The 27,206-nt window shown below is 42.9% G+C and overlaps 2 protein-coding genes across 10 annotated transcripts in view; one reads left to right on the top strand and one right to left on the bottom strand.

Annotated features, from left to right (window-relative positions):
• Positions 1-9,344, bottom strand: part of LOC122409273 (diacylglycerol lipase-beta-like) — a 135,223-nt gene extending 125,879 nt beyond the window's left edge. Inside the window, exon 1 of the mRNA XM_043416686.1 lies at positions 9,026-9,344. Within this exon, the coding sequence (XP_043272621.1) occupies positions 9,026-9,103 (78 nt within the window). The 5' untranslated portion in view covers positions 9,104-9,344. The remainder of the gene's footprint in view (positions 1-9,025) is intronic.
• A 752-nt stretch (positions 9,345-10,096) lies between these two features.
• lov (jim lovell) lies at positions 10,097-22,624 on the top strand. 9 transcript variants are annotated; one of them, XM_043416463.1, is made up of 3 exons: positions 10,097-10,285; positions 15,403-16,053; positions 16,684-22,624. In XM_043416463.1, exons 2-3 carry the CDS (start codon positions 15,860-15,862, stop codon positions 18,722-18,724), a joined length of 2,235 nt encoding a protein of 744 aa, XP_043272398.1. In that variant the 5' UTR covers positions 10,097-10,285; positions 15,403-15,859; the 3' UTR covers positions 18,725-22,624. The 9 variants fall into 9 exon arrangements, with proteins under 9 accessions (XP_043272398.1, XP_043272394.1, XP_043272393.1 ...); XM_043416459.1 differs by lacking the exon at positions 10,097-10,285 and adding an exon at positions 12,356-12,410; XM_043416458.1 differs by lacking the exon at positions 10,097-10,285 and adding an exon at positions 12,419-12,798.
• The last annotated feature ends 4,582 nt before the right edge of the window (positions 22,625-27,206 follow it).

Here is a 27,206-nt window from a genome sequence, read left to right as displayed (position 1 = left end):
TTTTTATATCGTCACAGTGGAAAATTTCTGACGTGGCAACGATGCTTCCCCCAACCCCGGGCATTTCTTATTCCCTTCTGCCCACTCCTCTCCTAATTCTACTTCTTCTTCTTCTTCTTCATCTTATTCGTCTTCTTCGTTAAGGATACATATACACGGGGAAAGGGTGCTGCCGGGGATGCTGAAAATTTCGAGGATCTCAGTCCGAAAGAGAAAAGGGAAAGAGAAAAAGAGCACACGTACACTTTTCCCTTACGTTTCTCGAATGCGGGGGTGGCTTTCGAGTCGCAGGGTGGCTCGGGTGAGCTAAGAGAGGCTTCCGGGGGCAGAGCGGGAGGCTCGCTGTATACCGTATAGTCGTGCAGCGATGGTTTGGCGCTTTGGGCTCCCGAAAATTTCAACAGCCGGTGCTCTCGCGGTGGTTGGGGGCACGTAGGCAGTAGCACGAAAATGAGGGTTCCTTCGTTCCCGCTCACTCATTCATTCCCTTTCTCACTCGCTCATACTCTTTATCTTTATCTCTTTCTCTTCTGAGTTTTTGCCAGGCGATCAATAAAAGTCTCAGTGCTGCGTATGTGTCTACTTCTCTGTACGTATGCGCGCGTGTGTGTGTGTGTGTGTGTGTGTGTAAATTTCTCTCGTCTCCCTCCTATACTTGTCGTATAACGAAGTAGACATTTGAGAAGTGTGCGAGAGAGAGGAGCTTAATCTATATAAACATAGGTGGATTCACGTGATGAAGAAAACGACGGAGATGGAACGAAATAAGGAGGAAAGAATCGTCGTGTGCGTATGCATGTAGTTGGAGCTTTTCGGGCGCGTAGCCCGCCGTTGCGTGCATTAATTCTCGCGACTCTACATACGCAGAGACACACACACACACACACACATTCATCGCGCATACGGAACGCTCTTTCTTATTCTCAACTCCGCACACGCAACCCCCTGCTCCGCGTGCTCTCTACTTTCGTTATCTTCCCCTCTCACCCTCGTTTCTCCCCCATTATTCATCTATCATAAGCACGTATATGTATATACGCATTTTTTAAAAGGGAGATCGCAATTCTTGCTCGAATCATCGAACGGTCCTGTACTACGCACCGCGGCTCCCGGGCCAAAACGTTTTCTTTCACCTACTAAAACGAGAGGTGCAGCAGCCTCCTTAAGGTTTCGTTTACAATTTTTCAAAGCCCGGGCTGGAACCTCGTTGATTTTCTAATTGGAATTATTGAGAAACGGTGCACTTTTGTTCTCAAATATATCCAAGACGAATTAAATTGGTTCCTCGATTAAGAATACGCGGATGGGCCAATGAGATTCTTCATTCGCGATTCCATGACGAGAGATCATGGAAACTGGATCTGTCATTACAGCGGAGCTCGCTCATGGGGCGCTGTAATTGCGAACTTTCTCTCAAGGGCAGTTTTTACCCTCCGCATCCACTCGTCCTCTTCTTCATCGCCCCCCACACGCACTCGCTCGCCCCTTCTTTCCTTGACTTATTACACGCAAATTCACCTTAGCTCTGCTCTCTTTGTTGAACATTCGGAAGCGAGGATTTCACTGTCATGGCAACACTCGAATATAAAGCCATGGAACTGTATACACGTATTTCGTCTTGATCCTTAAGGGCTAGCTTTAATATCGATAGCCTTATCTCCGCGTTCCATCTTCGCCTTCGCACTCTCGCCACGAAAATTCTTCCACGTGTCAGCATATTTCCATACTGTCGAAGACCCAAATTCATTTATGAAGTCATATTTAAGGGGGAAGCCCGTGTCCTGTAGCCACATGGGCGCGTCCTCCTCGCACATCGATCCCTTTCGACTCCGATCCAACTCTTTGATGGTTCGCCGGTCAATGGTTCTCATGCGGTGCGAACGGTGCCTCGCGACCCCTCCCTTCAGGTCTGGCCGCAGGGTCGCAAGCCGCCACGGTGCAACTTGCCTCTGCACTGTTTTCGTATATCGATGGAGGTTGTGACGTCATAGCGGCAGCGTCAAATCGTCAAATCGAGACTTTGATTTACCGAAAAGCTCCGACAGAGCTTTCCGCCAAGGAATTCCAACCGGAATGCGTTAAATTCGAAAGGCAGGTGGCCAAATTGAAAATCAATATGGAAGAAAACAATCCTTTGATCGAACCGTCAGCGAGGCACACACCTCGATCGATGCGTGGCTTGCCGATGTTCGGATCGATGCAGCCTCAGGCGAGCAGGTCAACATCCAGCCGCGTGTGATCGCTCAGTTACGAAGAAGTGTCTCTCGTGCATCAAGAGTCGAGTGGGAAGCATTTATCCGAGATTATTCCGATGGTTATGAATCAACGAAGACTCGACGTAATTTCGCTGCAGCAGTTTTGCATTTTTCTCAGTTTCCATCAACCCTCAGAAGTGCAGTATGAAACACACGAACGGAGTTCCGGAAAAAAAAACTCTAAAAGTTATCAGATTAGGTTTCAATAGTAGCGACGAGGAGGAAAAAATTGAGAAAACCCTGTCACAGCTCGGTTGCAATGGACGTTAGAAAATTCGACTAAAAAACCCTGCCAACTTCAAGGCGAGAATTTTCGTGCTGCATCAAAGTTCCGAGGCTGATGGTGGAAGCTGCGATGAGGAGATGCCGATGAGGATTCGATCACATCGCGAGACAACTTGTGCCTCGACGTTTGTTGGCTCGAGGATGCAGTGAGAAAAATAAGAGAAGAGAGAAGAAGAGGAAGAAGGGGATTGAAAAAATGGAGAAGCAAAGATTTCGCGGTTCATTGGTAACCTTGTGGGAACGGATGGACACAGCGAGACGGAGAGAGAACAGATAAATAAAGAAAATAGCCCGAAGAAAGAGAGAAAAAAGATAGTGCGAGAGCGACACAGCACGTACAAAAGAAGCTTGCATACGTATATATACCCCGTGTACCTACGCTATAAAACAGGAGAGGGAAGAAATACCTAGGGCCATTATATCTCGAGCAGCTCCAAAGCCTCGCGCACTTCTTTTCCTCCTCCTCCTCCTCCTCCTCTTCGACTCCTCGCCCCTCGATCCGCTCCGTTTCGCTTGGTCCGTCTCGATCTCATCTCGATCAACTTGTACGGGAAATCGGGATCAGAGTTTCGTGTCCTCCTCTTTTCATTCTCGAGCATTTCTTCCGGATAAGAAGACCGAAAGAGAGCGAGAGAGAAGAAGTCTAACGGAGATAGACGCTTCCTCGCGCTGCGAGTGTGAATCTCTTCGCGCGCGGTTGGACCAAGAAAGGCACGAGAGAACCTGTGACGAAACGTGTGCCAAGATATACCAGGTTTATGTATCACGCCACTATGCTTTATATACGTGTATAATATCCATCCTCCGGTCAACGAGTCCGGATTACAGTCCCTCTCGTACCGCGAGCTCACGAGAACTTCTATATCGCCTGAGAATAATACAATCTCTGTGCATACATCATTCATTCTGTCCCACTCTCCTTCCCTTTCTTTCTCTCGCGGAGCGTTCAATTCAACGCGTCGATAGAATCGATACGAATTCAACGCTCGTACCAGACCCGGCGCACTGTCCATCTTCGGCGTATCACACCTACCGTTACTCGATGAAATATATTGCTCTCTTGTAACACATCGAAAGATTTTGAATTACGTTGAAATTTTTAACGACTTTTCCTGCGAGTCGCACAAACGCCTTACTCTCGATGACTCCTGGGCGCCAGTTCATGCATTTTTGTAAACAAATTTATTTTGAAATTTATCGAAAATTAGATCCGCGGGTTTCCGGCGGTCGTACCTGTTATTTTTAACAGTTTGGCGGAGGGCCGAGGTCGAGACGCGGACGAACGTAATCGAGTCTCGAACTGGTTTCTGGAATTACGATTAAGTATTTAATTCTTTATCGGATTTATCAGAAGTTCGTTCAATAAAATAGTAATCGAAGTTTCCGCAAATCTTCTCGTTATTTCGTTATTTTTCTTTCAATAATTTAAACGGTTTGTATAATAGCTTTCATTCGTATACGTAATGTACCTTTTTCGTTATTTATTGATGAATTCTGGTTGTTAATCGCGCATTTTTAGACTAAATTTCTCACGCTATAAACACTAATTACGTACTTTTTTATAAATGGAGAATTATCGATGGGATTTGTTGAGTTCGTGATAGAATTCCAGGGCAATTTGTTCTTCGTCGTAACTCTTTTTAAATAGCGGAATAATCGTAAGTGCGTGTATTTTCATGAAAGTCTGTAGATTTGCACTCAAGTATGAAGAATCTCATAATTTCGATATTTTTGATATTTCAGGCGAAATCATATTGTCGAATAAAACTGAAATATAAACGAGATAATTCGAGTCGTCCAAATATTAATGATGCGATTCTGTCATCGAAATTTCAAAGACTAAATAAATAGCTCGAATCTTCATAACCGGCCTGTAAGTGCGAGGATGCCAAAGAAATGATGAAACAAAGGATCCTCTTCTGTCTGTTTCTCTCTTTGTCTCGTTTCACGAAACGACAATTTCCGTGTAATAACGATCCAAGATTCACTCCGAGTTCGGTCGAATTATTTAAATCATGCGACAATGCCGCAGATAAACAGGAAACACGTGACTCTCATATGACGTTTTACCGGCGATGAGGAACCTGACAGCAACGGGTGAGAGCGGCTAAATTCAGTACTCGATCTATTGTCCCGGAAAGCATTGTTTCGAGCATACCGCACAAACGTAATACGGACTTTCCGAACGGAAGAACCGATGATAATTTTACTTAATTTTACTATTTCATAATATAGCTCCGAATGAGGGTATATAAAAATGGGGGGAAAAAGGTGAAGATAGAGGGAAAAGTCGAGAGAAAAAAATGATGCGCTGAGCATAAATGCGATTGAGAAAATTGATGAAGAAAAAAAAGCATAAAATTTGAGAAATACGAAAATAGAGAAAAACGAAAGAATCGAAACCACAAAATAAAATTAATAGAACGTAAAGTATATAAGTTCAAAAAAAAAATTGATTGTAACAATCGAAATGTGATTGGATTGAAAAAATATGAAGTAATTCATATCAATAAAACTATGTAGTTATATTAACCAATTTGGTATTATTAGACCAACTATTGTACGTGTTCAATTTGAACTAAATTTGATCAACTTTAAGGTAGATCGTGCCCGATGGATCGTATTTTATGGATGTCTAAACTGGATCGATTTTTACTCCCTAATTAAAGATATAACTACTTTAAATTAATGTCAGAGTTATTAATTTAAAATTATAAACCCAAATTTCATTCGTCCCTGGCTAAAATGCTATAATTTTTTACGTAAAAATTCGCATTTGAGAGCGCAAAGGGTAAACACAAAGGGAAATGGATCAAGAAAAAAGTTTCAATAAAAAGACGAAAGGCTGTGACAGGAATGGGCCAAGCCAAGAAGAAACAAAATGCCATGCAAATGTGAGGTTACGAGTGCTCATTACCAATTTCGTTCAATCGTTAACGCAACATATCTTCGTTACTAGCAAGACAATCGTCTCGAATTTTTTCCCAGACCTTTATTATATACTTCATTGTTATTGTGTACGTTTATCATAAACTTGGCGTAACAATAATTCGTAATATGGAAAGATAAACGATTTTTTACGCACAGTCCCTATACGACCCTGTGTATTTTCTTATTTAAACACGTTTAGCTCAATACACAATGAGACGAACCCTTTAAAATTTGATATGCGTGTGAGTCGAGTACCTACTTAATATAAACTCAGTGTAATAATTCAAGACTTTCTTAAGAAAATCCTTTTTTGGAGTGTATGAAAAGCGCGAATTACGAAAGAGCCGAGGAAGACTGAAAGATAAAAAATGACAAAGTCGAACGACGAAAGCAGCGCAAGAAGAATATAAAAGAGGAAGAATGAAGGAAGAAGCGTGGTGAGAACAGGAAGACGGAAAAAGTTCGATATGTCATCGGTATCGTGACATTGTTCCATGCGTTTCACGGCTTTCTTAATTATCATCTGTCCATCTTCCAAGCATCAGAGCATATAGAAGCGGGGGAAAGAAGAATGAGATGGAAAGGACGAGTGTGCGAGATGGGAGGGTCAGAGGGGACAGACGATGAAAGAAAAGCCGCGAAGAAGGAAGAAAAAGGGGGTATACGGGTCTGGAAGAAAGAGCGAGAACGAAAAGCGCGCGGATCCGTTAGTGAGAAACGCGAAAGATCCGAGAGATGTGGAGACAGAAAGAAAGAGCGAGATCGAGAGAAAAGAGCGAGAGGAGAAGAATAAATGAAGGGAGAGTGAGAGAAGCCCGGCGCGCTTCTTACTCCGCCCAGCATCCAAGATGGCGTTTGCCAGAGCGGGGCTCCCCTCGTCATTAAAATCAATAATTAAAAAATACATCCGCGTGCCACGACGACGCCGCGTGAGGGGGCACCTTCGCCTTTTCTAGAACGCGACGCCGCGCCTCGTGACAACGACAGCGAGCGACGACGGAGACGACGACGACGACGACGACGACTACTACTACACAGGCCTCATTCTCATAACCAAATGAGAACCCCTGAACGACCAGCGTGCTTGCTCTCGCGGGGGAGTGTTTCTCTAGCTGTATAAAAACTTCAGATATATCTATATGTGCTTATATATATTTGTAAAAAAAAAAAACAGAGTATACCGGATGGTACCAGGCAGCACTGCTGCACCGTGGTCTCCCGCAGCCCGAATATCCCACGTAAGAGCAGAGATGTTTCCTCGCAAACACTGTTTTTCGATAATCCACGATAAACGAGAAAATAATCCTGAAATTGCCCTCCAATTCGAATAAATCGAATCCCCATCTTGTATTTCCTTACGAATAAATGATTGCGCGGTGCGCGAATAAAATTACGAATTTCCTCCATCCTGTGTAAATCCGTGAAAAACATTGAACCGGTTGCGAAATCGGTTCCAGTTCCAAAGCCCAAAAACCTTATGACCAAAAATCAATTAGAACAAATCTATACGAAATAATTCAAATTTTCCTCAGGCTTCCCTGCGATTTCAACGTCTCGAGAAATTTCGCGAAATTCGTGCCAAGAGCGTCGTGCACGACTCGCGTCGAACGACGCAGATCTCATCGAAAGGTAAGGAATTACTCGGAGATTTTGGGAACAAGTAAATGCCTCTGTGAGTATATGGGATGCGTCGTTTCGGTGCAATAAAGAGCATTATGTTGGATAATTAACGCAGCCGAAGTTGAATATGTACGAACAGGGGGAGCAGGCGTCTCTCGAGGAAGAGATTAGCCGAGTCTTAGAGAGCTAAGCGAAGGAAAGGTCCTCGACGCGTTCATATATACATAAATTTTGTTATGTGTGTACGTGTCCCAGTGTCAGGTCAATGGAAATTGTCGAACGAAGCTCTTGTCTGGACACGGTGCGCAGTGTCGAAATAAGGGACCATACGCTACCTACGTTATATTATAGGCACCACCTTGGGGCTTTGAGGAAGAAACCTCGTGCGCGTTTGACGACTTCATGCTGAGTATACTACCCCACATACATAAATATATTTATACATGTGGATAGTACGGTCGAAGAAGGAAGAGCTCCCGAGGGTCGTACACTGGAAAACGGTACAGGTGCCCCTGTGGCCTCGGCTTCGGGTGCAGGTGTATTGTACTCTCATCCTTAAATACGTGCTAAACCTAACCTCGGAGACAGTGTTTATGCACGTGAACATTTTCACCCCCTCTCTCCTCCTCTTGTCACGAGAAAATGTTCATTCTCACACAGACAATATAACTCATATAGGCACACTCGAAATAACGCACATAAACCCATCTTCCATCGAGCGGGTATTGACCAATGTCATGGACACTGACCACTTCGCGTTCAAATAAACTCACTTCGGTGAAATAAAGCTATTTACACGAATATTTAAGATTGGTACGACCGCGTGCTCTTCTGGGATGTGAAATCATCTGACGAACGTTTTCATGCTTGTGCAAATATCCCAATTCGTGTCTTGAGTATTTTATTCGCAGGTGCGTTACAGCGACGATTCGTACGATCGACGAATGGCTTTTGTTTTTTACAGTTTTTCGCCTACGAATCTTCTTTGGAGTATCGTTTTGCAGAAGAACTCTTACGAATTTGGGACGAACGATCGGTTATATTGCATTGACTTGCCTCGATTGGTCATAATTCCGTGAGGAATTTATTCGCGTGAATTTCCTTTAGAATGATCTCTGGAAAATGGGATACGAAGGAACGACCGGCACAAAAGAAACTCTTGATTTGAAATTCTTAATTTATAGGAAATACTAACTCAAAAACTCGGCGCAAGTCGACTACCGTGAACGAGAATATCAAAAACAAGTACGATGACGAAGAAAACATTTTCAATTGATAATCCTTCGTTATCCGAATCGATGGAAATCAATCTGGGCCTGCAGGGCTTGCTTCTGAGCAGTGATCATTCAAACGAGCTCAACTCCGAAAATGCGAAATACTTCGGAACGATGATCTCTATTAAAATCTCACTTCTTGGATCCAACAAAGTTGACAAACAGTGAGAAAGAGATTGACAAAAAGACGGACGAAAAAGTGGTATTTTTGCAACAAATTACTGAGGAATACGCGATTTGTAATGGAATAAAAGGTCGAAATTTATTAAGCGCTGGACGTTTTCTTATTCGATTGATTCCATCTTGAAATCATTTCTCTTACAATATTGTCTTCATTACAATTTCGTTCGTGCAAAATCGCTTGTTGTTATCAACAGTGAAATTTTTATTCATAGAAAACATTTCGGCTACGTTGATTCTTGAACAGCCAAGCTCATCGTAATCTCACGCTTTAAATAAAATTGATAAAAAGTATATTTGAAAATTCAACAAGAAAGCTGACGCCTCGAATGTCGATTGAAAAATAAAATTTAAATAAAAAATTGGCAAATGCTTTCAGGCCTTTCGAGAGCTTTAATTCGAAGAAATTTCGCATGGTAATTAGCCTGAGAAACGAAAAGGATTAAAACGCGTGAAAATGAATGATCGAATTCGACTCACCACGTTTGGCGCATAGCTCGGTATTCGATGAATTGTAAATCTTCGTGTCGGGGAGGTCGAGATTTGGTCACTTTTCATGATTTAACTTCGATTTCATTTTCTCGCGTACAAGCGGGGTTGCGAATAAAAAAAGGTTGGAAAAAGTGTGAAAAAGATGTTTGATCGTCAGTGGTCGTTGGTGCGCGTTTATCGAAAAGGCGAATCGCTCATTTTGATTTTCTTCTATTTGAGGGATAACGAAGAGCCGATGGGAGTGTCACGATCTCAGGTGGAGTGAAGTATACACGCAACAAATAGGCTTCGAAGAAGGTTGACCACAGTACGAAACTGGCCCGCATAGGCTCGCGAGATTTTCGCGTTTTACCTCGTGAGAGCGTGCTCGGAAAGAGAGAGAGAGAGAGAGAGAGAGAGAGAGAGAGAGAAACAGAGGAGGAGAGAAGAAGGATGAGAGGAGGAAGGGAGAGAGAGAAAAAATGATATCTCGCGTGGCAGTCGGAGCGAGCGAACGCGTGAGATCGCGCGTTCGGGTGAAACAACGCGGGAATAAGGACGGAGATATTGGGACGAATGATAAAGAAGTCGTGAAGGAGCAACGAGCAAGATGGAAAGAGGGAAAAGAGAGAGGGGGTCCAGTGGGCTGGTACCCTCGGTGGTTGGAGGTGGCCAAGGAGGAGGGGCTCTCCTACGTCGCTTCGACGAGCTCCACTTTTATCTCTTTCGCTCTTCCTCTCTCGTTCTCTCTTTAGCTCTTTCTCCCTCCGACTCACGCTTCTCGCGGTTTCTTTGCGACTGTTGAACAAGCGGAGGCAGTCTCAACGCGACCGTTCCGCGAGCCCGTGGCCGAATCTTATTATTTTTTCAATATATTTATTATCCAAAAGAGGCAGCTCCTAGTTCGAAAAAAGCGATAACTCAAATCACTAATTTTGCACGTGCTCCCATCGGATAATCACTCGATCGATGAACAAGAAGGAATCCCCTGTGTTTTGTTTGTGAAAGTTACCAAAAGTCTGGATTTTCGAGAATCTTCCGATCGAAATTGGCTCGTCAACGATCCCTCATTTTTACGGGTGCGCCTGAATTTCGTGTGCTCTTCTGTGTGACCATGTGCCAGTGATTTATTCCTCTCACTACTTTCTATTGTTACTGTTATTGTTGTTATTGTGGCTGTGCACGAAGGGATGATTCTTGCGAATAATTGGCGAAGACGCAGCTATTATCAGCCGGAAATGACGAAGGGTTGTTCCCCAACGAGCACAGGTGAGCGACCACGCATGAGGAGCGACGGGGCGACGGGCGGGGGGGGGGGGGGAGGGGGGGGGCAGCCATCGGTTATTTCCTTGTGCACAAATTTCCAATAACACGCGTGCATTATCAGGTCCTATCTCGAGTGGAACGCGTGCCTAGAATTTTTCGATCCCTCGACGCACCAAAATCTCGAACGATATCGTTCACCCAAAATTCAGATTTTCATTAGTTTGTTCTCTCGATACTTTTCATTGCTTTTTTCCAGTTCATTCCTCTCCTCTGCGCTCACACGCCCTCGAATCGGTTGCGTCGTCCCGTAAAGGGGTGCTTTTCTCCCTAACGCAATGCTCCCGAGAGTTTGATGCTAGCACAAGTGCCAAGAGGGACGAAGTTACACGAGCTCAGTCAGAATGAACGGCAAAAAGTATGATCCGTATACCAATTTTTCGATCCTTCGTCTCCTTCAATACACCTCTCGAGACAGGAAGAAACTTTAGTCGAGTCGCACCGAGTTTTCGCAGTCGAAAATCATCCGCGTTATCCAATTTTTTTCGTTTCAACGATTCCTCGGCTGCTCTGTCCATGAAACTCGCGCTCCATCGGGACTGTTTTTCCTATTTGCTTTTGTACTCTGACGAAAAATGGCAGGATTAACGCTCTGGAGGAATCGTCGTCGGCAAACGTTGCGGGACGTTCGGCGTGATCGATCGTCGGATCAGAGCCGTCGAGAAGGACGAAACCCTCGAAAGAGATGGAGATTCCTTTGATCCATTCGTCATTTTTGTCTTACGTTCGTTATCATTGTACTTGAAAATATACAGATTTTATATACGATCATATCGTTGTTTCTCGTGACTCGTGATGGCAAAAGGCCGACTGGCTTGTTCGATTTTAAAAAAATCACATCTTTCTCCCCGAACTCGAATCCGACCGGATTCTGCAATACCGTTGCTTTTTTCATCGCGATGATTCTCACCGCAGGTCGCAGACTATTTTGCTTGGTGCCCATTGCTCTTACGTTTTGAAAGGTATTGAAACGCCGAAATAATTGATTGGAGACGTTGATTGTGTGCGATAATCGGAGCTTCGGAGTGCCTGAAAAGGAGAAAACAGCAGAGAAAAATATCGCTCAAATTCTCATGGGTCATTTCTCCTGAAAATTTAATTTTTTCTTCGCATTCGTCAGTTGCTAGTTGACATTGGAAACCGCGCACGAGTTGTTGAGCACTCCGGTTAGAAGACAATGAAACTCGCGGTCTAACTTTCGTGATTGAAGAGTTGAGCTGATCGTAGCGAGCGCGTTTGAATCGTGTGTCTAGTGAAGAAGTACCTTCAGATTAATCATTCGTGGAAATTCATGTTAAAAGTGGAGAATGTGAGTTCAGGAATCTCGCTCAATTTCGAAAAGTTTCTTCCACAAATGCAAGCCCACAAAAACCCAAAAACGAGCACAAAATTGTGCGAATTGCCTCATATTATCGAATCGAGCGGATATTCTTGAAAATTCACTTCGATCAGCATCCTCAAATAATAACGTTTAGAAGGAAAAATCGAACCTCCGAGACTCCGAACTTTCTTCGGAGTCCGAAACGTTCATCGCGTTGTAAGATCGATCCTATCGTAGAAAACTGGAAAATTGGAAGAAAAAAGTGACAATGAGGATGCACGTATTTAGTAGTAACAGTCGAAATAGACGAGGGGTTGGTTTCGAAAGTGGTAGGAAGGGTAGTTCGCGGTCCGCGGATGTCTGAGGGGGTGCGAGGAGCGGGGGAAGGGCAGAGGCGGGGTTAAAGGAGCGAGAAAGCTCGGGAGGACACGCGGGGAGATTTTGCAGACCCCTCTTTCCACCTCTACTAATTCGCTCCTTCTCTCTTCCCGGTGTTTTCGTCCTCGTCGCTCGTTGCAGCGTGTACAACCGCCTTGTACCCCTGAGAGAAGGTACGCGGAGTTAAAGCGAAGTCGAGGAGTTGGCGAGGAGAAGGAACACTCGAAGGAGGAATAGAGAGAGCGACGGGGCTGGGGAGGGGGCAATGGAAGAAGGGGGGAGTCTTAGGAGGGGCGCCTAACGTCACGGCGCATTCACTCACCGGCCGTCGCCGACGCCGTTGTGCCCGCCAAACGCAACTTTATCGTCACGGTCAGTTTTTATTTTTGCACCATTGAAAATTCAAAAAACAATGTAAAAAGCACCCAGGACGATTACGAAATCCGATTGCGTTGGCTCAATGTATCTCGATGCTCTCGGAATTTCTTGTTTTTTCTTAGTTTTTTCGATCCACGTTTAGAATCAGTGCTTCGAATGTTTATCCACGTTGTTTTGATTTTCGTTGTTGGCTTTTTTTATTCAAATTTCGGTTCTCATCGTGGTGGATAAATTTTCGGTGACGTTTACGGCGGTGTGCTTCGTAACAAATGTACGAGGGTGCATCACTCGTATCGTGGATTTCGTGAATTCGTGACTTGTGTTATACTATGTGTGAAAATGATATTTTTATCCTCTTTTTTGGTGCTATCCCATTGGCAAAGTGAGTTTTGAGGGTGTGTTTATTCTTTAAATATTATTCGATTAAAAAGGAGAGGGGGAGAGAGAGGAAGAGAGAAATCAGCTGATGGATTATTGTGACGACGGAAACTTCGGTAAAGTTTACCCGCGCGAAATACTTGGCCTCCCTACTTTCCGGGCTCGTTGACTTTCCAAACTTATTCTGTGACGCAAATCAATTAGTTGATTATTCGATAATTCACACGTGTTTACCGGGCGCCACTCTTTCTCGCAATTCCTTCTTCAAATTCCTCATTTCCATTCGCATTTCCGATTATTTTTTTATCCCTCGCACTTTTCAATAGCACAATAATTATTGTTTTTCGAATTGAATAACGAGACATCGCACCGTGGCCGCTCGCCACTTTGTTGTTAATTCGTGCACAGTTTGATCGATTCCGTCGGTCGCGACGACCACCGAAGTCGAAGACAGACAAATGTGCTCTGTCTTTACTTACATACACGTATTGAACGATATACCAAAGTATGTTTCTTGCAAGAGCAGAGACGCTTGAAAAAACGATAAACATCGTGAAATTTGTGAAAACGTCTCGTCGTCGCGAGTGCTCTTGGAATTCATGTTCGGTTTCACATCTCCGAGTGATACAAATATTTCCGTACATGCTAATGAATAAATGATAATAAAGTAATGCGGAAACGTTAACACAGAATACGTGAGACGGTTCGTTTCCTCTCTCTCTCTCTCTCTCTCGCTCTCGCTCTGTCGCCCAAAATTTCATCGTCTCCTGAGTATTCGAGAGGATTAACGGAAGGAATAGTCTTGAGAAGTAAAATTTTAGAGAACCATAAATTTCTTAATGGAATTGTTCGTCCAGCTTTTCATTTGAAAACTCGAAAATTCGGTTTTATACAACGCGATCTGGAATAAGGAAGCGCGACAATATTCCGTTGAAAGAGAAGGTGCTTCGGAATTTTTCTCTGCTCTCCGTGTGCGTTGTGTGTGACTTCGGGCGTTTGCGTTAGGCCGAAAAAAATAATAATAAGACCAGAGGAAATGTGAATTCGTAAAGTAATTTTGAGAGCAGGGATAAGAGTGAGAGGGAAAAGAAAACAAGTGTAGTTTTTATTTGAATTTGATATTCGCCGTTTATACGTGCCGGGAGACATTGTCACACGTGCGAATTTCACAACAAAGTTCGCGACGAGTTCTCGTCGGGCGCACAGTGACGTGCCCCGAAAGTCCGAGTGCCCGAGGATTTTCAGAACTCGGATAAAACTTCTTTCCCGCCTTTTTATCCGTGCGAAATCTTTTTTCGGAACTGTGAACATTCTTTCGTCGAGTCTTTCGCTTACACGCACGGAAACTCACCTGTTTTGACCGTTCAAAGTTACAACTTTACGTCACAAATTCCCACGAAAATTCGTGTCAATAGCCAAATTCATTTTTATTCAGCATCACGGACGCGGTTGGTGTTTTTTCATTTCACCGCTTTTTTAATGATCGCAAGCTCGCCGAGTTTCATGCTCAGGAGAAATAATATACATTCGTCAAAAATTTGACGATAAGTGCAGCCAAAGAATAACGTAGATTCGAATCGAAAATTTTTCGTGTTTGAGTGATCACTCGATATGGATACCGAGAAAGGTAGATTTCTCTACGAATTTCCCTGCTCCAAAAACATCGCGTCATTTTTAAACGAATTTTCCAAAAATTGGAGAACACTTGTAGAAATGATGAATTTGCATTAAAAAGAGAAATCGAATGAAGGGCGGGGGGGGGGGGGGGAAGAAAAGGAACCATGGATTTTCTATGTTTCCGTGTGGGGAGGCCCTGTAATTATGTTTCAGAAGTTTCAAGGTCGTTGACTCGCGAGTTTCACGAGTACGCACCCCCTAAACTTTCGTGGGATTGTAAATTTGAAAACAGAGAAAGCAGCTCTCGTTGAGTGAATTAGCTAGTCGAGAGCGTTTTAATAATACGAAGAATCAAGCTCGATCGACATTGTGGAAACGATTGATATTTTTTAATCGATTTTTCCTCAAGAAATTTAAACGATACAAGCTCTTGCTACGCGATGAAAAGCGATAGAAAATTAACAATAAAAAAACAGCATGTTGATTGTATCGAAAATGTCGGGAGTGTATAGAAAAATGGAGGAAAAAAGTAATGAAATTGCAGCGACAATGTACGATTAAAAGATCAGACTTTGTTATCAAATTTTCTCGGATCACCGAGCAAAGAGTTTGATAAATGCATGTCTAGTGTGAATAAGAAGTCGACAACTGTCCTCGTAAGAGAGAGCGAGAGAAAAAGAAAATGGTAGAAAAAAATAAACGTTTCGATGAGCTTTCGTGGACGAAAGGCTTCGCGATGAAATTAATCGGACTGTGATCGCGCGCGCGTCCGCGACAACTCGATTTTGGAGTTCGATCCCGTGAGACGGAGAAAGCGGACGATCGACACGAGCGACTTTTATCCCCCTTGATTCGAGGTTTCTTTCGTCCCTTGTCGTTCCGTCAATTAGCACTTGATTTTTGTGCGCCGCGATAAATATTTAGCGTAATTTGAAAAGCTGAAGGGTTCCGATGCCGAACGTGTTGTTAATTGTCGTTTCTCTATTTACAGAATTCGTGGCACGAAAAATCGGCGGGTGAAGATCGGAGGAGATAAAAGGAGCGGGAAAAAGTTGGGCGAACCTGAAGAAAGAAGGAAAGATAAAGCGAGACAATTCGAGTAATTCATGGACGAAAAAAGTGCGAGAGTTAGAAAAAAAAAAATTGCAAAGTGTTTTAACAATTGGAGGTGGAAAAAATCGATGTAATAGAAAATTTTGGAAGGTAGAGGTGTTCGAGTCCTTTTGATTTTCGTTGTTTTTCATTCGGCAACGGTGAATGTGCATGGAAGAGCCGGGGTGGAAGAGTTCCGTTATTTTTCTTCGTTCGCGCTGTCATTGTCGAAAGTGGAAAGGTGATACGAAAACATACCCGTTATCGTCGTGGAAACGAAAGGGGGGAGCAGACGAGCTCCGTGGTCCACGCTGAGGCCACCCTCCTCGTCATCGACAACGACGAGACGGGTTAAAATGTCGAGCACATCGGACAGTCCGGACACGGCGATGGCCCTCCAATCACATTACTCATTGAGATGGAACAACCATCAGACCCACATATTACAAGCGTTCGAAGCACTTCTTCACGCCGAGATACTCGTCGACGTCACCCTTGTTTGCACCGAAACGAGCCTCAGAGCCCACAAGGTCGTTCTAAGTGCCTGCAGGTAAGGAGTTGACAAAAGAGAATATTGCCGAATTACCTGTGCCTTTGTCCCCAAAATTTTTATTTAAACTCTATTCTCACCGAGCCTAGGACCCTTCTCGTTCGAAACGTCGCGCGGAAGCACAGCGAGAGTATTATCGTGATTACTGTAATTGGAGTAATCCTTTACCTGAGCAGTGAGCGACGAGTCATCCAATGATTTATGCAAATATGAATATAACTGCGATTCGAGATGAGAATTTTTTCAGTTAATATTTGAGTAATCGAGCCCGTGATGGAAGGAAAATGACGAAAAAAAGGGATGAGCTCATCGAATTTGGCTCCTCTTTCGTTGGTCATCGGATTATGCAAGGAGAACGACGCCGAAGTTCGCAACGTCGGAGTCCAGCGAAATGAACGAAAAAAAGATTTGTAATTCATCATTTTTTCATTTCACGAACAAAATTGGAGATTTACTGGAATAATTCGAGTGCTTCTTAAAATCATTTCGTTGGACTCGAACGTTGCGGACTTGAGCGTCTCGCACGCGGAGACGAGTGTAGGATAATAATGAAAAGTTTGAGGAAAGAGCAGTGGGAAAAGATAGGGTGGATTGTTTGACTAACCGCAAAAAATTGTGTCTCATTCGCAGTCCGTTTTTCGAGAGGATATTCGCGGAGCATCCGTGCAAACATCCGGTAATAGTGCTGAAGGATTTTCCAGGACGAGAGGTAACAGCTCTGATCGACTTTATGTACCGGGGTGAGGTGAGGGTGGGTCGCGAAGAATTGCCGGGTCTGATGAGAGCAGCGGAGAGTCTGCAGATTCGGGGTCTCGTATCGTCGGAGCCGCGACCGGCGAGTCCGCCAGAAACGCCGCCGACGGAATTGTTGGGCGAGCCATCGACGCCGGAAGGGGCAAGGCAAGGGAGTCCGATCGACGAGAAACAGATGGAAACAACGGCGACGCGTATCGAGACTCGGGGCGGTGTAATTCAGCGGGACAATCGTTTGCCGCACATGGGTCATTTGAATTTTTCGGTGCGGGATCTTCGAGACTTGTGCGGTTCGCCGTTGTTGCCGAGGAGGAAGCAGGCAAGGCCGAGAAGAAGATCCGGGGAGTTGGTGGCTCAAGACCTCAGTCGGCCTCAGCCGCCGCCCAGTTTGAGTCCGCCGAGCGGTTTGAATCTGGCTGGTGCGAGGCAAGAGCTGCAAACGTGTCCGACCTCATCGTCGACGCCGTTGGCGGCGGCCTCCCTGCCAAACTTGAACAACAACAGCATCCATCAGAATCAGCCCCACGACGAAGACATAGCCGAGAATCTCTCGTTGAAGAGACCACCCACGCCGGAATCTCCGTCCGATCAGCACAGTTCAGGGGGCGTAAAGATAAAACGGGAACAAACGGCGAGTCCGCGCTGCTCGCCGCTCGGGCTCGGGCTCAACGCGGACGTTGGAAGCCTGCAGGAGCTACCGGTCAGCGGACACTCGTCGATCCCGTCGATGTCGTCGACGCCGCCGCAGCATCCCAGTGAGTACCTGACGAGTCTCGGGCAATTGGCTGCACAGTGGCTCCCGGCCCCGAACCACATGAGTCAATCCTCTTCGTACCACACGAGCGAGAGCCGACCTCACAGTCGTACCCAGCACAATCACTATCAGCAACAACAGCAGCAGCAGCAGCAGCAGCAACAACAGAACAGAGAATCGCAACAGTGCCGGGACCAACAAGAACAACACCGACAGGATCAAGAATCCTCGTTACCCTCGATAAGAACAGTCGCGGTTTTTCCCATGGACGGTATGTCGCCGGTCGGCAGCGCGATGTTTCCCCACGGCGGTGGCCTCGACCGGGGCTCCCTCTTGGCCGACCTCCACGACAGCTTCAAGCCCGAGAGTCTCCACGGGCTCTTCAGCGGGGCCAGTCTGGGCCATCATCCGAGTAAAAAGTCCAAGAAGCATCGGAGCGAGAGCGTCAATGCCCGGAGATGGGCCGAGCACGGACGGGGCGGTACGGCGTATGGGAGACCGAAGGGACAGCACAGCGCACCTCGCGGCGGACCTCCGAGGTCTTGGACCAACGCCGAGCTGACGATAGCGCTTCAGCACGTGTGGAACAAGCAGATGACGACTTCGCAAGCGAGCAGGATGTTCGGGATCCCGTACAACAGTTTGCTCATGTACGTCCGGGGTAAATACGGGAAAAGCCTGAAGCTCGAGCAGCTCAGGAGGGATTGCACGGGTGCTACGACCGGAGAAGTCATGAATTCTTTGAACAACAACGTCAAGGCGATGCAAGGACCGCCTCAATTGAGCCATCCCCTCGCTGGCTTGCCTCATCCAGCCGACGACGGTAATTTCCCTCATCATCCGCTGCTCGGTGGCAATTTGCCCCAGGGATTTTTCCCAGATTACAGCGCCGCGTTCCCGGTGCCAGTTTCCATGGTGCACCTTCTACCCCCGAGTGAACAAAAGGCCCTCGAGTCAGCAACGAATTCAGCCAGCCTCACGGCCAACTGTCCTCCGGTTATCGTAAGTTGCCCCTCCGGTAGTCCACCACCGAGTGAAATGGCCCACAGAAGTCGCACCCCATCGCCGATCGACAACAACCACGAAACTTCGTCCTCGTCGTCCATGACCCCGCAGGCACCGCAATCCGCGCCCGCTCTTCTACAACAAAATGGTTCCGATTGAAAGCCCTCTTTTGACCGAGCGAACACGAACCTCCGGGCCCGTACCATCCTCCCACCAACGAGGCTCGTGCCTCGTATGTTCCGTTGATCGAGACTCTGCCACGTCTCATTCGCGCCTAACATCGACCTCGGATCGTACTCGACCTTTTTGTCTTTGTCCACTGCGATTCGGGCCTGTCCATCGGGGGAGCAATTATTCTCCGGGTCACACTCGAGCCAACCGGAACGCTAAACATCAATCAATTGATAACAAAACACCACACGCACACACCCACACACGTACACGCGGACAAGATACGAAAGAGAAACGCACACGCGCGTTCGGCATGTGCGCCTAGTGAGCGAATCCGAACGGACGCGTACACTCACTCGCGCACTCGCGTACAAATTCGGAAATTGAGGAAACAATCGTCCGACGAATGTCCGAAGCCAGGACGCGGCTAAACCTCCTGAAGGCCAACTCAAGACTGACTCTTCGACTTTAATCCAGCTTCGAGGCTCGCCCGAATAACTCGATTTATATTGCGATCCGTGCAACCTTCGATGGCCAAGCGATATAAGATATTTATCTCCCGAAATCCGTCGATCAAGTGCGCTTCTCTGGCTCCACCCGAAAGAGGTCCTCGCGCTCTGACAATAATGAAACAAATATCGGTATGAATTTCAACCCACTGCAGGCTGGCTTGAGAAAAAACCTGAAAATAAGACCACCCAAAAAAGCATTCGAATAGAGAGTTTTTCAATGACGAATACGTTTTTTATTTCCTCACCAATCGATGAAGCGCGCAAACGGGAAAGCCAGCGTGACGCTACTGATCCCTCGAAAATGTAAATCGAAGGGCCTAAACCGCGTTATTCGGTGTCGCAGAGCTCCGAGCAAAAAAACAAACAAGCGATCCTATTTTTTTAATAGTACAATTTTTTTCTCCAATTTGTTTTTTCTTCAAGCATCATCTTAAACAATAAACGCATTTGGCGCCATTGTATTCATAGTAAATTACTAAATTATGTGAAATGCAAGAATGAGAGAGATTTAAAAAAAGAAGAAACACATGAAAAAATAAGCAACAAAATGGAAATCAAGAAAAAAATGAAAAAAAAAAAACAAACAAACAAGAGAAACTAAAAACGAATGAAATAAAAATAAAGTCGCGCTCGGATCGTCCGCGGAATTCGCCAAACAAAAATATCGTCGATCGGTACACGGACGAGCGTGACCAACAAATCCAAGGTCGTGAACCGTTTTCACGAGGCTGTGCACTCTTCCTCGTCTCTGTTGATTCGCCCAAGCTCCGAACACAAATTAGAATGATATATGTATATACGTATATTTACGTATGTGTCTGTAATAATGAATAATTCGCGAAACAATACGGAATGACAAAAATAAAGAGAGAGAGAGAGAGACGATGGTCACAGAGATTCCTCGTTAACTCGGGGACTCGATCAGCCGCAGCATCACACTATAAACAGTTCCTGCTACAATGAAGCGATCATATACCAAATAGTAAATTACTGTTAATTACTGTAAAACTTCGAAACTGATGAAATGCGAGAGGGGAAAAATATTGAAGTGAGAAAGAGAGAGAGAGAGAGAGAGAGAGAGAGAGTGCGAGCGAAAGGAAAAAAATGAAAACAGGAAGTGATAGAAAACAAATAATGATTGATTAATTGATTAAGAAAAAAAAACGAAAAAAAAGCATCATCGCCCGGATCGAGTCACAGAATCGATTTGACCAATTATTATCGTAACTGTATTATTTGTATTTTTATTTTGACTGTAATTATTTTTATATAATTATTAATATCATTATTGTTACAAATTAGAATTATTATTTAAGAAAAATGAGTGCTTCGTTCAATTTCGTTACGGTCTCTCGAGAATACGTGTTTGGGTCACGCGCGTTTTTTTTTTTAACATAACTTTTTTCCGTGTTTTTTGTTTCTTTTTTTTTTATATTTTATTTCGAAAATATCACTTTACCATTCCGGGTAACCGCGAGCACTCGTGTTCCGTTACGACACGCGACATATGGACGGTTCGAAACACGAGGAGCGAGATCGAGAACGCGAAAATTAAATTGTTTTCAATATAAAAAGTAAATGATAATTTAATTTAAAAAATCTTACTATTTCAATATATTTTAACGCGCGTGCACGAATCGCAGGGATTAGTGCAATAATCACAAGAATGCAAAATTTATATAATTATTATTTTCATTTTTGTTCCTTCTCGATTGTAAATATATAAAAATTTCAAGCGTCTCTCGCCGTTCTTAATATTAATACTATTATCATTATTATTTTATTGTTTTTACTTTTATTAGTCTTATTGATTCTCATGTTCTTCGGTTTCAATAAATTTTTCTTGTTTTCCTTTTTCTTTTTTAATCCAAACAGAAATAACAAAGATATAAAGAAAAATTGTGACTCGTTTATTTTATTTATACGAATTGTTTTGCGTTTTTCTTTTCGTTGGACTCACACGTCTACCGTTCGAATTGAATTAATTTTTTATTTCCCCTCGTGATATAAATAAATGGAATTCCGACTGATTGCTCCAACGTTGCCTAGTTTAACGAAGAGTCCGGAGCAATTTATAGACAAAAATGAAAAACAAAGGTAGAAAAACATTGCCATCCCCGCCCCCCGGTTCCCTTTCCCTCTCCTTATCCACATCCCTCGGAATTAACGTGACAGGACGAAAATTTTGAGGTCGTAAAAATACACGAATAATGCGTTCCGAATAGCATTCGTCGATCGAGGAGTATCTTTATGATATAAATAATAATAAAAAAAAAAAAACGAAAACGAAAACGAGATTAAAAATAAAAGAAAAAGTAATACACGACACTTTGGAGCATGCGAAAACGTTGGTGGATGGAAAACACGTACACGATACACAAACACGCACACGATGAAAAAAAAAAAAAAAAAAACAATATGAAGAAGAAATAGAAAAAGAAAAATTAAACGAAATGAAAAAGAACAAATTAACACGATCAACAATCGATTAAATCGTAGACCACTACAGTTTGACAACCAATATTTCGACAACCAGACGGAAGCGCAGGGTAACTAACACATCAGGGATAGCCACAGACAAATCTACGATAGATAATGAGAAAAAAATTGAAGTTGAAAAAAGCTACATATTAAACTATAAAATGGTAAAGAAAGCGCGCGCGCGAGAGAGAGAGAGAGAGAGAGAGAGCGAGAGAAAAGAGGTAATTCATAAATCTATAATGCTTTACGATTATTTCGTTGGGATCTCAAAGATCGTGAGAGATCGAGGGACAAAGAAAAACGTTTCGCGATTATATCGAGTTGATTCTCGACTCGAGTCTGTAATAAAAATTGAATAATTTAGGCGTATAATGAAAAGTGTTTCGATTTTTATTGCGAAGAATTATAAGATTTCGGCACATTCGAGACGCGTCGTTGGGAGGAAGAAAATAAAAACAAAGAAAAAAAGACGGAAAACAAAAGAAGCAACGTACAGTTTAAATGATCGAATAGAAGAGAGAAAAAAAAACGCGAGGATGAGAATATATTATTAAATTAACGATTAAATATAATGTGTAAACGAGGCAAAAAATAATGCGGGGGAGAGTGTTTCGAGTACGAGAATAAGAGAGAAAAAAAAACGAAAAAAAAGAAAAACGAAGAAAACATTAAATTTAAAAATAATAAAAACATAAGAAATAGACGCGGACATTTATTCGCATTCACACTCACACACGCAAACGAGCGGGTAACGCACACAACACCACACACAGACACACATTTCTGTAAGGCGTAAGCTATTTTAGAGACGAAGAAAATGACACGACAGGCTTTCGGCCCAATCCCTACCCAAGAAAGCAAAAAAAAAAAAAAAAAACAACTCTCCGAGACCCAACGTTCTAAACAACAAACAAAAAAAAACTTCCCCTCAAGCCCTTGAGAGGAGGAAAAATGGAGCGAAATAAGAGAAAAAAAAAGCAGCCTGTATAATACAAACTGATATTATTGATTATTATTACGATATATATTATTCTATGAAAACAGGGTGTTTCGTGAGATGATGATAAAAATGAAGAAAGGCACACAAGAGTTTATCGTTGGCCTCTACGAAAATCTTTTCGGAATGCGAATCCGCGGAGCAGCGTCACTTCCGAATCTCGCATCTCTTCTTTTTAACGATCGATCATTTTTTTATCACCGGAAAAATAAAAAATAGGGAATACAGTTGTGAAAAAATGTGGACGAAAGTCGAGAAAAACAAAAAATCTTCGGAAACGACGCTACTCCCCGCCCCCCCCCCCCCCCCCCCCCCCCCGCTAACCACCCGTTGCTTCCGAAAAGACAGAAAATAATGAACGAGGAAAGAAAGCAAAGACATTAAAGAGTGCGGGCAACGACAATTTTTTATTAACTCTTTGCCCGACGAGAGGAGCTCGATCAACGCTTTTGTGACGTTACCGAGTGTGTGTGCGTGTGTGTGTTTCGTGTATGCGCGTGTACGATGAATAATTAGGTGCGAAAGAATTTTGTCTATTTGTGTATATGAGAGATATGAAACCGTGAATTAGATATTTAGAGGATAAAAGGTCAACGTGAGAATATGAGAAGCGAACAACGTCAGGAGAGAAAGAGATTTAAATGAAAAAAACGAAATACATAGATGAAATAATGTGATAGGCACCACACGTGCGGACTTCAGTATTATTTTGCAGTTAAATTAAAACAGAAGGATAAATAAATTAATTGAACGAACGAATATAAGTGAATGAGGGATGACGATTCGACAGAGTGCGACGTGTGTGAACCGGAGGACGACGAGTGTGTGGTGCGAAGGAAATCGTGAGAGTTTCATAATTGTTAATCATTTTCTTAAAAAAAGAAAAAAATCGACCGTTTCGTTGTTGCAAAGGAAACACATTATCGCGGATCATTGTCGCGTTCGTTCCCCTCGAAAATTAATAAGTTCATTGTAATTAATCGAATATAGGAATTAATTTATGATTATCGTTATGATTACAATTATTGCTATTATTATCTTTATTATCAATCTTATTGATATTTCATTATTATCATTATTCGTTGATCGAGGGTCGATAAATATTTGTGATTTTTGTGTGAGAGAGAAACGAGAGAGTGTGACCATGCGACTTGTCCAAATAGTTAGACGTTTTTCGATTGGTTTGTTTTTTCTTTTTTTTTTTTTTTTCTCAAGCGCGTAACGAACAGTGCAATTAATAATTGTTAACGTAAATTTGGAGATAAACGTCGGATCGTGTTGGTTATGAAAGTTGCGAAATATCGTGAAACGTGTGAGAGCGGAAAGAATCGATGGGAAGACAGAGATCAAAGAGGGACCAGGCAAAAGGTTGTATTCGATTCGACACATTCATCTTTGACATACCGTTTTGCTCAATCATCAGAAACTCTCTTTAGCTGAAGCGGAATATCGCACCAGAAAACACGTCGGGGAACGTGATTTTTTCGAAATTTACGGTCGAATTTGTTTTCATATTGTTCAATGATTATTGTTGCAATTTTTTGATCATGTACACACAGATTTTTTCTATACTTTTACAATGTGAAAAAAAGAAACGAATTGAAACCGAGTGATAATAGAGCCTGAGGATGTTAGATTTTGTGACGAATATTTCGTTACCTGCGGAGTTATATTTTAAACGACTTTGTTGAAAAGTTTGGCTTCGAATACAACCTTCGAAGTCTCGCAGAGGAATATGAGCATCGTTTCTTTTTGAATGTAGTTGTATATGAAAATGGAGTCGATACGATCTCCTTACCATTTATCCTTCTATTGATAAACCACTCGAAGATCGAACGATCTTGGCTTCGGAATGCACAGATGGCGTTGAAAGGCTGAAAATCACCCTTTTCAGTTCTCTTTATCCTCGACGCCCAACGAGGACAAGAGAGATCAAATTTTCACACTTGCCGTCGTCGGTTAAGCAAGAAATTTGCTTGATCGATCGACGAGCCAACATCTTTTTCGAGACTCATTGGCACTGGAAAATGTACACGAAGATTGGTCGAAAACTATCAATACTTTGGGCAGTTACATTTTTTTTATTAAAATTTTACTAAAATTAACAAAAAAAAATCAAAAAAGTTATCCAAGCACATTTTCTCCGCTGCTCCGGTTATCCGGTTGCAGAGAGTTTGAGACGAAGTGAAAACCAGCCAAAGTATCACCCGTCATTTCAAAACGCAAAAAAGTTTTTTCGTCGAAATCAATCTGCTAAAAAAATCACGAATGAAGCTCATTACTCCGCGGCACGAAGAGGTCAAAAAGCAACGCAAAAGCCTCGAGTACGACGATGGAAAAGAGTGAAGGAAAGAATGAGAGAGTGCGATTGAGCAAAAGAGAGTGAGAGGAGAGCCCCAAAATTCCGGATAAATGTACCGAACGATAAAGAGACGTGAGATAATAGTTACTTGCATCGGTTGTGCCGTCACGTAGTTCCTAAGTCGCCCTAGCCTCGTCGAAGCGCATCTGACATTATTATAATAAAATAACAGAAAATAAAACCAGGGAAAAAAAGAGAGGGAGCGGGAGATGGAATAAGGCAAAACCCACACACGTATACACATGCAGACGTAAAACAACCCGACGAAGGATTCAGTTGCTGTACGTAAATGCATTATTTCAAAGCTGCAAGAGCAAATAAACAGGTTTGCAAGAGAGAGAGAGAGAGAATAAAAAGGACCACAGATGAAAAATTTGTAAAAAGATGAAAAAACGAATCATAGGTGAAAAAAACGAGAGTGAGAAAAATAGACAGAGAGAAATGGAACCGATTGAATTCGCATATAAAACGCAATTGCAGAAATAATATAATAACGATATATTTATACTAATTACCGAATGTACCATAACAATTGTAATAACTAATTATTATATTATACAGAGCCGCCGCCACCCAGTATATTTTTTACAGGTTTACATTGTATTACAGTTTATAATGTTTGATATACAATAACAAACGGGATAACAATTATCCAACGCGCAGTTTAAACGAGCCGTACGGAAGGTGTGTTGTAAAAGTGATTTCGAGGGAGGAGAGTCCCCCGTTGCCAATTTTCAGTATATTGTCATCTGACGACGAGCCTCGGTTCGTGCTCACCCTCCGATACAATTCTCATAACCGTACGAGTGATGCGGCGACGAGAATAAAAAGACAAATATAAAATAAGGAGTTTGAAGGAATCGGAGTAAAAGGGTCGAGAGAGTGGGTTGTTGCGCGCGAGTACAAGGATCGCGGGCTCGTCCCTCGAGAGCTTTTACCCCCGTTGGTTCTTCCGTAACTCTATTATAACAATAAACAAGAGAATAAAATGAATTTAAAAAAAAAAAGAAAGAAAGAAAGAGAGAAAAAAAACACACGTCGAGTGCTGGTCGAGACGAAATATCGTGATCCCCGGAGCGCAGACAATACAAACACCGATTATTTATCGCGATCTTTCATTACAGTTTTTCCTTCTTTTTTATTATTTTACATTTTTAAACATGAACGAGAAAGTTTTATTGGTTCTTTCGTTGGAGCTGAAACGATCGAAACGAAGGACATCTTTGTTCGAAAGCTGCGTGGCTCTTCTCGACTATGAAGAACCACGTGGATCGAGAACGAGGACTCAACGACGAACTGAGATAATTAGATGGATAACGATAATAATGATAACACGTATATCTATATATATTTGTATATGCAAGAGAGACGATAGCAGAGAGATTTCTCACAGGGTGAAAAAAGACAAGAAAACGGTTAGGTTTTAATGCTCACACCATTTTATTTTCCATTGTTGAGTGTCGTCGAATAACTCAAAGAAATAGCTCAAAGAAACGATGACGTAAAAAGTGAAGAAAAGGAGCACGAGGGGCTCACGATTCTTCGTAACCTCGAGCAACACTCGACCGACCGAATGTTTATTGAATAAAACGATGGATGCTACATACTTGTGATACGTTTACCGCTGGTTACTACAGAGACTTCCTAAAGCCGTGTGAAAATTCCTCTCTCGCATCGACAGACAGGTGGAAATATGAAAAAGGTCAAACGAGGCAGGAGAAAAGGAGTGAGCAAACGAGATGAAAACGAGACTCCACCATCGTTATATTTGTTGTTGTAAGAAAAGTACGCTCCATCTGTGGTGAAGCACGCTGAAAAAGATTTTTGCAAGAAATGAAAAAAAAAAAAAAAAAAAAAAAAAAAAAAAACACGGAATGAAACCGGATGAGAGAAAGGGAGAGGAATTGTTTGATACACGGCGCCACTAGTTCACTCACGCACACATAACTCACGTTTTACTGATACGATTTATTGTCGATTTATTGAATTAAACCGAATTGCGTAAATAAAAAAAAAAAAAAAAAAAAGCATTGATCGGTTTATCTTGATTATTAAATATCGAGATTTATCCAACGATTGCAAACAAATTAATAAGATTAATCAAGATTAATGAAATGA

Source organism: Venturia canescens, chromosome 4 (assembly GCF_019457755.1).
Source record: "Venturia canescens isolate UGA chromosome 4, ASM1945775v1, whole genome shotgun sequence".
Classification (NCBI taxonomy): Eukaryota; Metazoa; Arthropoda; class Insecta; order Hymenoptera; family Ichneumonidae; genus Venturia; species Venturia canescens.
Note: the sequence above shows the minus strand (reverse complement) of the source record. Positions and strands in the feature narration are given on the sequence as shown.

Coding starts and splice junctions, on each gene's coding strand:
- lov (XM_043416463.1), top strand. CDS start 15,860: ATGTCGAGCACATCGGACAGTCCGGACACGGCGATGGCCCTCCAATCA. Junction 16,054..16,683: donor GTCGTTCTAAGTGCCTGCAG/GTAAGGAGTTGA, acceptor TCTCATTCGCAG/TCCGTTTTTCGAGAGGATAT.